Source organism: Physeter macrocephalus, chromosome 15, assembly GCF_002837175.3.
Source record: "Physeter macrocephalus isolate SW-GA chromosome 15, ASM283717v5, whole genome shotgun sequence".
NCBI lineage: Eukaryota > Metazoa > Chordata > Mammalia > Artiodactyla > Physeteridae > Physeter > Physeter macrocephalus.
The window spans coordinates 34,050,742-34,061,134 of record NC_041228.1 but is presented as its reverse complement, the minus strand read 5'-3'; the positions used below and the strand labels follow the sequence as shown (position 1 = coordinate 34,061,134).

The 10,393-nt window shown below is 44.3% G+C and overlaps 1 protein-coding gene across 1 annotated transcript in view; it reads left to right on the top strand.

Moving 5' to 3' along the window:
- The window catches only part of ODF1 (outer dense fiber of sperm tails 1), an 8,707-nt gene extending 1,101 nt beyond the window's left edge, over window positions 1-7,606 (top strand). The window contains exon 2 of the mRNA XM_007120252.1: window positions 7,210-7,606. Coding sequence (XP_007120314.1) covers window positions 7,210-7,606 — 397 coding nt within the window. The remainder of the gene's footprint in view (window positions 1-7,209) is intronic.
- Window positions 7,607-10,393: the final 2,787 nt, after the last annotated feature.

The following is a 10,393-nucleotide window of genomic DNA, read 5'->3' as shown; positions in this document are numbered from 1 at the left end:
AAAAAGCTATTGGAAGCAGCAAAATAAACATTTTTTCTGGTTATGAGTAAAGTGATTTGAGTATATTTCGGCTTACAGAAATGACTTTGGGAGAAGTAATAATAATTGATCAAATCCTTAATGTTTGCCAGAGGCTTTAAGAGCAAGGGAGCAAATTGAACAATAGAGGCATTTATATGGTTTTGTAGGAAATCCTTTCTCCTACTCCCCAACTCTTGATGACTTAAAATTCATCTGGAATTGGGTATATTGTCTGCCTCCCCCTTCAACTGTAGCAAAGATTGTGCAAATAAACTACAGAACTGAGAGCTGCAGTTTTCAGAATAGAGTTGAAAAGGTTTTAATAGAATTGGATAATTTTAAATGCACTTTAAAATTTTGGGGGTTTGATCACATTTTATTTTTTGCCTGAGAAAGCTTTCTTTTTCTGTCTACATATGCCATTCAGTCTGTTACTATGATGAAAAAAAATGGTTGAAAACACTGTCCCCTGGTTAAATAAATTATGGTACATCCATACCTTGGGATGATATGTAAATGTAAAAAGGACTGATGAAGCATTTTAAGTATTGTCATATTAAGTGAAAAAAGCAAGGTGCAGAAAAACTACTTAATATGCTACTATTTTTAAAAAGAAGGACACAGGGCTTCCCTGGTGGCGCAGTGGTTGAGAGTCCGCCTGCCGATGCAGGGAACACGGGTTTGTCCCCCGGTCCGGGAAGATCCCACATGCTGCAGAGCGGCTAGGCCCGTGAGCCATGGCCGCTGAGCCTGCGCGTCCGGAGCCCGTGCTCTGCAAAGGGAGAGGCCACAACAGTGAGAGGCCTGCGTACCACACACACAAAAAAATAAATAAAATAAAAGAAGGACACAAATAGATGATCTTTTGTATTGAAATCTATGTGACACATAACATTGTGTAAATTTAAGGTGTACAATGTTAATTTGATACATTTATATATTGTAATACAATTACCATTGTAGCGATAATTAAAACCTTTATTGTGTTACATAATTATCATTCCTTTTTAGTGGTTGGAATAATTAAGTTCTAGTCTCTTAACCACTTTAATGATTGTAATGCAATATTTGTTGTCTATATTCACTGTACCATGCATTAGAGCTCCACCACTTACTACTCACCGCCAGTTTGTGTCCTTCAACAACATCCTTCCTACCCCAATGACAGATTAATAGATTAGATGACAGATAAATAGATTAGATAGATAGATAGATAGATGATAGATAGATAGAAAGTAGACGATGGATGGATGGATGGAGAGAGAGAGAGAATGAGGCCCTTGACAACCGTGACAGTGATGTTTCCCTGGAAAGGGCAGTAGGGCAATTATTGTCCAGGTCATCAGTCACCAAAGGTCAGGAATGGGCCTCCCTTAATAGTCTGAGAGGGAACTATTGGCAATAAACTCATCTACACTCAATTTGAACCAGTTTTAATTTTTACTCCTTAGAGTATCAAGTTATATAAATTTCATGCAGTGTGAGTCAGGGGTTCTTTTTTAAGTACTTGCTCTAAATGAAGGGTTACTTGTGAGCAGGTGTGTCCACTTCCCTGTGCCTCTGAATACTCGAATACCCTTGATCCAAGTCTACTCAGCCTTTGTCTCCTGGCTGTCCCTGTTCTCCGGACTCTCCAGGTGAGTTCTTCACCATCTGGGTGCCCTCTGCCTACTCTGGGAGTCTCAATGATCTGCAGTGGACACAACTTCAGGCTTAATTCTCGGCAGTGTGGTTTTTACAAGAGGTAATGTTTTCTCTGGTTTGTCATACTTTTCCTGACAATGCTTGGATTTTTTGCTAATTTTTTTTCTGTTGCTTGTGGCAGTATATGAAGCTGCTGTTGTCTTCCTGGATCTCTGAACTGATAACCCAGAGTCCATTTCAGAAGTGACCTCAGGCTTGCCCTTTTGCATCTCTCCCTAGCCACTTTTCTTCCTATTCATACCACCTTGGGAAACACTCCTATGCTCTATTTCTGACAGCTTGACATTTCACTAACCTGAAAAGCTTAGTACTACCTGCAAACCTAAATATTCAATTTTCTGAATATGGATGAAAATGTTAAACCCTGATCCAGCTCCAATCCCAGAGGACTCTTACCTTAATATTTTTTTCAGTGAAATGCCTCTTTTTTCTTCTCTCTCAGCTCCCAGTCCATGACTAAATAGATCCAGAAATATCATGTTGATTCAATTTTTTAAAAAACAATCTTTGGTGTGAAACTTTGTCCAAGGCTTTTAGAATGTAGAAATCGTATTCACATGACCTTTTACCCCTTAAAGAGAAAGATAGCAGTTTGGTTAGGTTATGACGTGTGCTTTCAGATGCCAGGCTGTGTTATCCAGAAGATTCTTTGCCCAGTGGGGAAGTAAGATTCCCTGGTCGATAGTTGCCATGACCCCACTGGAATTGTCTTTCTGTGTGAGTCCATGGTGCTCTGTCTCTGGGTGCTCCTTTAAGAAGTTTTGGCTAACCATATAATTCCCACCAAGAGTCATTTGAGCCTTCCTGAGTGTGTGTTATTTGATTGATGCACGCGCACCTGTATGTGTGTGTGGTGCGTTTTTGGACTGGGTACAGAAACCAATTCCTTTTCATTGTTTACTGAGCAGTTCCTTCAAAAGACACCTTGGCAGTATCTTCATTAGTAGAAACCCAAGTAAGTACTTTCATTTCTTTAGCTTCTTTGATATTCTTTTTTCCTCCCCAAATTTCCTTTTGCACCCCAAGCACTCAACTTTTCCGACTCTTCCTTCCTCTTCTGGATTGAGAGAGACTGAAGGGACTGAATTTGGTTTCCTTTGTAAGAAGCCATGCGACCAGCCTGGTGTAAGTTTGCACCTGACTCACCTCCACACTTCGTGGGCTTCCTGTCTTCTGTACTCAAGTGCCAGAAGCAAAGTCAGCCCCTCCTCAATCCTGCCCTTACGAGTTTATTATCTAATTACCGAGCCCGCGGCAGAGTGGCTCTGACACCTGGCTTTAGTCCTTGCGGGCACATGAACCTTGATTTGCAGCTGTGCCTAGGAACGCACTGGGCTCAACCCTGTGCCCTTTGCTGCTGCTTGGAAAGTCATCCTGAGACTGTGCTTCTATCTGCTCATCCAAGTATCCGTGGGCAGCCTGCGGCTCGAGAAGTTCCCTTGAAAAGCCCCCCACAAAGGGCACCATCTTCTGAAAACGTCAAACACCTGCCCTCTGGTTTCTTGTTTACCCCTCATGCTCTGAGTATGAAGTTTTCACTCAATCACTCTCACGGGGGGAGGCTGATGACTGTTAGCCCTCAGGGTTGCATTCTTTGTGGTTTAGCGGTGCCTTCCTGGGTCTTAAGCCCTCAGGGAATCTTTCCATCCCCCATCCTTTGACCCAAAGATCAGGGCATAGTCACACCTTGGGACGCTGGCAGAGAGGAACGCAGGGGGCTTTATGGCTTTACTTACTTTACGGCTGGTGGCTGGTTGGCTTTCCCGCTGAGAGGAGAGTTCGCTGTTTCCCTCTGTGTCCCTGCAGAGCTGGAAGCGAGTTGGGCCCCTTGGTCCACTCTCATCACAATCTCTTTGTACGCAGAGGTCTCGGGGTGGCAAGAGTAGGAGTTGCTGCCCATCCAGGCCAAATGCATGTCCATTATTTGACCTTAGTGTTTAAGGACACAGGACTCGGGGCCTGGTTGCTTAAAGCCTTGAATTTCAGGGAAATCTGTGTAAAGCGGAGCCTGGCACAGCCTGTTAAAGAAATTTACCCTTCATTGAGTGAAAACCAAGTGCCTAACACTTCATTTAATCCTTGTAACACCGTGGCCATCTTATAGATGATGAACCAGAGTCAGGGCAATGTTCGTGATCATCAGGAAATGGGACAGCTGGGACTTGAAGCCAGGTTTTGCCTGACTCTGGAATCCATGTGCTTAATCACCTGGTTAGTGGTCCTGAGTGATCTCCCGGCCAGGCCCAGCAGCCAGCATCACCTGGAACTTGTTAGAAATGCAAATTCTTGGCTCCTCCCCACACTGGCTGAATCAGAAAGTCTGGGGGTGGGGCCCAGACACCTGTAATTGAACAAGCCCTGCAGGTGTTCAGATGCACATGTGTCGTGCCACTCTGCTCCCGATGATACCCTTCTTCAGTATCAACCAAAAGTCAGGAGGAGAGAGACAAGGCAGGAAATGTGAAGAAGAAAGAAGAGAGAGGGAAAGATGCGTTGGAAAGGAACAGTTGAGCTTAATGGGTCTTTGGAGGGGTCTAAATTAGGAGAAAAAGTAAAGTACTCCAAGGAAACTAGAGGAAGGCCAGCCTCCCTTTGGTTCAGAGTAGAGATAGGCATTCTCACCGCCCTCATTACTTTATTGGTCAGCCAGCTGAACTTGATTCATATCTTTGTGAAGATGGCTGGCCATATCCCTCACCTTTGCTGTGGGCAGTACCGCATTCAGGAGCTTGGTCATACATTCAGGTGAAATTCAGCTTCAGCTGGGAGAAGAGGTGACAGCCCAGAGTGGCAGACAGATGGCACTGCCCACTTGCTTTTCCCCAGCTTTATGAAGAGCCTTCCACCACCAACCAAAGAGGCTGACTTGCGTCTGTTTACTATGACTAAGTTCCTCCCTGGTGATAACTAGTTGAGCAGGCCATCTCTCTTTGCCCAGAACCCCACAGAACCAAGGAAAATCGCATGTGGGGTGGCAGGTACTTTGCCAGGTAGGAGTCAGGTTGCAACTTCAGAGTTAAATCTGCTGAGTAAAATGAGGCTCCTGCAATTTCTCCTAAACCCACACATCCCCACTGATAACCCCTGGCCTAGAAGCAAAAGGAAGAAGAAACCTGGTCTAGCCAAGACTTTGGGGCAATTTCCTGAAGACCCACATTTGTGAGACCCCTGTTCAGCTGCTGCAGTGGGGACGGGGCTGGAGTGACACGAATAGAGGAAGAGGGGGAATCTAAGCAAAAACAAAAACAAAACAAAACAAAACAGAAACAACGAACTTATACTTCAAGACTCATATTGTAAGAGGAGGAAATAGATCTGGGAGCCAGCTTTGGCTTGTAGATCTGGCTCCCAGATCCATCTCCTGTAGAAGGCAACAGGGCTTATGGGTATGTTTAAAAAAATCCCCTCTTTTTGCTTATCTGTATTTTCTGAGTTTTTTACAATGAACTTGGATAACTTAAGTAACAACAAGAAGTAAGTGTATTTAAAAATTCAGCAAAAAAAAGTAAGAATTAAAAATCTATCTCTGAGGCTTCCCTGGTGGCTCAGTGGTTGAGGGTCTGCCTGCCAATGCAGGGGGCGCGGGTTTGTGCCCCGGTCTGGGAGGATCCCGCGTGCCGAGGAGCGGCTGGGCCCGTGAGCCATGGCCTCTGGGCCTGCGCGTCCGGAGCCTGTGCTCCGCAGGGGGAGAGGCCACAGCGGTGAGAGGTCCACGTACCGCAAAAAAAAAAAAAAAAAGTATCTCTAACCAATCACCCAATCACAGTCCAGACTCCTCAAACCAGAAGAGCTTCTAGAAAGCATACATGCCAATACCTCCCTTTGGAGGCCAAGAGATACAAGAAGATTTGCCAGGAGTGAGTCTTAGAACACAGATTTTTTTAAAAATGTTAAGGGATAAAAAGAAGAGCATTTCGGAGCATTCGGTTGTCTTTGGAAGGATCAGGCAATTAGAAAGAAAGTGGTCCCTGAGCAGGGCCAGAGCAGCAGGGCTGATGCCAGGCCACTGAGGTCCTCATGCCAAGAGCTCAGTCTGACTGATGGTTAAAATCATGACCTAGGCATTAAACAAGCCTGGATTTGAATCTAGGCTCTGCCATTCACCACCTTCACCATCTCCCCATCTACAAAATGGTGACAATTACACCTGCATGACAGGGTTCTTGTGAGGGTCAAATGAAACAGTGCCTCTAATGGCTCAGCACTTTCCACGGCACACTGTGGGGGAAAAAAAAAAGAAAGAAAAAGAAAAAACACACAACAAACAAAAGCCTAGCATCCTAACTATGTGGCAAGCACTAGTATAGATTCTTTTCATTCATTAACTAATTTAAGTCTCATGAAACCCCTAGAAATGGGTTACTATTATTGTCCCAATTTTACAGATGAGGAAACTGAGGCACAGAGAGGTTTAAGGAGCCTGCCCAAAGTTCCATAACTAATAAGAGGAGGAGCTGAGATTTAAATGCAAGAGAATGTGGTGATCATTTTGTAATGCATAGAAATGTCAAATCACTATGTTGTGCACCAGGAACTAACATAGTATTATAGGTCAATTGTACTTCAGAAAAACCCAGCCCACCCAACCAAACAAACTCATAGAAAAAGAGATGAGATTTGTGGTTATCAGAGCAGTGGGTTGGGGTGGGGGGGATTGGATAAAGGTGGTCAAAAGGTACAAACTTCCAGTTACAGGATAAATAAGTACTGGGGATATAATGTACAACATGATTAAGTAACAGTGCTGTAGGTTATATATGAAAGTTGTTAAGAGTAAATCCTAAGAGTTCTCATCACAAAGAAAAATATAATTTTTTCTATTTAATTTTGTATCTATATGAGATAATGGATGTTCACTAAACTTATCGTGATAATCACTTCATGATGTATGTTGTCAAATCATTATTCTGTACACCTCAAATTCACACAGTGCTGTATGTCAATTATATCTCAATAAAACTGGAAGGAAAAAGAAAAAAAAGAAAATTAAAAATAAATACAAGAGAAAGATCTGGAAGGCCAAGCACCCATCTGTTGTTAACAGGGCTTTACCTGTGAGGGAGTCTGATTTACATGGGAGGACTCTCATTTTTTTTTTTTTTTTTTTTTGTGGTACGCGGGCCACCCTCTGTTGTGGCCTCTCCCGTTGCGGAGCACAGGCTCCGGACGCGCAGGCTCAGCGGCCATGGCTCACGGGCCCAGCCGCTCCGCGGCATGTGGGATCCTCCCGGACCGGGGCGCGAACCCGGTTCCCCTGCATCGGCAGGCGGACGTGCAACCACTGCGCCACCAGGGAAGCCCCAAGGACTCTCATTTTTTACTTCTACACGCTTCTGTAAAGTTTGGCTTTTCACAATGACGAGTGTTTATTACTTTTGCTGGTTTTTTTTTTTTTTAAGAGGTAAAAATATTGCTTGTCAAGCTGTGTCTGAGTTCAATGGTCTGAGCTTCTTCCTCCCACCCTTTCCTTTTCCTAAATTCCAGATTGAGAAGAACAACAAATAGAATTCTAGCCTCCTCTTGCTGTAGCAGTAACATTTTAGGATCAGTGAACGTATGCGGCTTTGAACCCGATCAAGTCAAGGTGCGAGTGAAGGACGGAAAGGTGTGCGTGTCAGCTGAGCGCGAGAACAGATACGACTGCCTGGGATCGAAAAAGTACAGCTACATGAACATCTGCAAAGAGTTCAGCTTGCCCCCGTGTGTAGACGAGAAGGACGTGACGTACTCCTACGGGCTCGGCAGTTGTGTCCAGATCGAGTCTCCCTGCTACCCTTGCACGTCTCCCTGCAACCCCTGTGATCCCTGCAGCCCCTGTGACCCCTGCAACCCATGCTATCCCTGTGGGAGCCGGTTTTCCTGTAGGAAGATGATTTTGTAAAGTGTAGGAACCCAGGACTTTAGTAGAGTCAGGTATCCAGCCCGGCAGCTCTTCCAGCGTTTCTCTCCCCCTTCCCATGGCCCGTGTTATTCAAGAACATAGAAAACTGAATACATAACTGCAATCCACTCGTGTGTGAAAGTATTTTGGTTCAACCCACCACAGAGCCCCGCCAGGTTAGTGGGCACCGGAAGGATGAACAGATGGGAATGGAGATGAATGGTGATATCTGCCCGTGTGCTACTCCATATCCCACTACCGCCAAATCCCAGGAAAAGATACTTTTGGGGTGGGCATCACCAGACACTGTTTTTCCAAATGATTTTGTGAAATGACCTTGCCCAGAAATGAAACAGTCAAAGCAGAAACCAAGACTAGTTAGGGCTGAAGGCAAGCGCTTTTTCAAAGCTACTGTGGTAGGGAGAGAAAGTGACTCCCCAGTGGAAATGTGGTTGGAGTTTTGACTGGGGCAACGATGAGAGTACAAAAGTATGGGGGGAGCATGTTCACTGACAGAGGGTGGGGTGGCCATAGAGCTGTCATGTCTCAACAGTCCTGTGATTTGGGGGAAGGGCCAGCTCTGGCTCAGGGTGGTTTGCAACCTCCTAAGGATTTATTTCAACGATCTGCTTTTCTCAGACCCTAAAACTCCTTCAAGGCACAGAAGTTCAGTCCAAAGTTCATGAGTGGAAAAGTACAGCTTTCATGAAATGATAGCATAGTTCACCTGAACTTGGATCCTCATGGACACAGCCCGTGAGTAATTCATGACCGCCAAGACAGAAATAAGTGTAAAGGAAGAGGGATGATGGGGAGGGGTCAGTATGAGGACACCGGCTGGTTACAGATCTGACTGTTACGGGGAACGCAAAACCCTCACGTTTGCACAGTAAGTCTTTTTCATTAGCCTCAGCTGCACGTGCTTTAAAGCCTTGGCTGCACATGGGAATCACTTAGGGAAGCTTTAAAAACATGGATGCCAAACCATAAAGGTAAAAAACACAAGCAAACCACACACACACACACACACACACACACACACCAAAAGAAAAAAGAAAAAAAAATTTTTTTTTTAATGTTTTAAAGAAAAAGAAAAAAGTACTGATGCCTGGGTCCCATCTCCAGAGATTCTAATGTAATAGATTTGAGGTGTGCAGCCTGGACATCGAGATTTTTAAAAATCTCCCCAGGTAACTGAATCACACAGGTAAGGTTGAGAAACTCTGGATAGGATCTTAAAGCTCTCAAAGCCCTTTTTCTTTAAAAGCTTCCTTCAAGTTCAAGGTTAAAGAATATTGATGGTGATAGCAAGCACATTTTGCTTTCAGTTGAGGGAAGTAATGGCCCGCTAATACAGGTGGTGAATGAAAAACATTGAACATTTCAAAAATTTATTACCTAGCAGCTAGGTATAAATGAATGTTTGTATGTACCAAACGGTAGAGTTACCTTTATAAGTGTCTTGCCATACTTTGATGACATGTTCATAAATATTCTAGTTTCTAAGTAACACATTTTAAAAATGGATTTTGAAAAAATTTCATGCTGTGGAGTCAATGGAATCCCACTGGTGTCTTGAGAAAGTAGGAATCTCTGTCCTCTGGAGGGTGCCATTCCAGGGCATGCCTGGTGACAGTTCATTATTTTATTCACCTACCCACCTGCTCACCCTCCTGTTAGTCCAGATTCAATTCATTCATTCACCAACCTGCCAGCCAGATTTATCAGTTTAAATGCCAGATATTGTGCTCTACAGCACAGATGGAGAGAAATACCCTCTTCACAAATGCCTCAGATCAAATTCAAGGAGGTGTTTGGGGTGGTTGGGAGAGGAGGGAGTTCCAAAGAAACTGAATTTACAAGGTCTAGGAGAGGCCAGAGGGGCATTCCAGATGGGCCTTGGGCATTTCCAAGGAATGTATTGGTGACCTCACTGCCTCGCAGGACGCCCTGGGGAAGCCTGGCCTGCGGTGGATTGGTTGCCTGAGTCTGCTCATCATCCTCACAGGCAAGTGTTTGTCTCCTGAGTACCTGCTATGACGAAGCACAGTGCCAGGAGCTGTTGTCAATGAGAAGTACCTTTCCAGGAACTTCTCACAGCGAAGGCAAGACTAACACCATGCTATAATTGTCAAAGGCTTTAGGTGTGCTTCAGACAATGTGTCAGTAACAGGAAGAGTCCTGGAGTCAGGATGCCAGACAGGGTGTCTGAAATCCAGCATTCACTGCTCCAGAAGCAACTGGTCCACCACTTAGAACCACTTCCAGCAGATCATCTTTCTCTTTGCACTGTAGAGAGCTCCCCCAGGGGCATGGTCATGATCCTGTGTGGCTGGAATAACTTCTGCTCTTAGTGGAATGGGGATCACTAAGCATCAGAAGGTCTGAAATTTCCAGTCTGGAAGGTTCTGGAGGGAAAATACCCCTTTTCTTCTACTAAAACTTCAGTGACAACTGCATTTTCATACACTAAGGAAAATGGCCTGAGAAGAATTTTACTCCAGTTTGTGATTTATTTATTTTTTCAGAAAACAATCTTTTTTTTTTTTACACTCATGAATTTGTAGGTCAGAAATTCAGGCAGGGCTTGGTGAGATGCTTTGTCTTTGTTCCATTTGGGAAGACCCAAATGGCTGGAATCTTCTGGAGTCTTCTTCATTCACTATTTGGTACCTAGGCTGGGGTGACTCCAAGGGCTGGGCTGTGATTTTAGATGAAAACAATCTTACAGTGGTGTACAAAATGTCACACTTTATTATACACATAAAGAACTGCTTTTATTGAAAA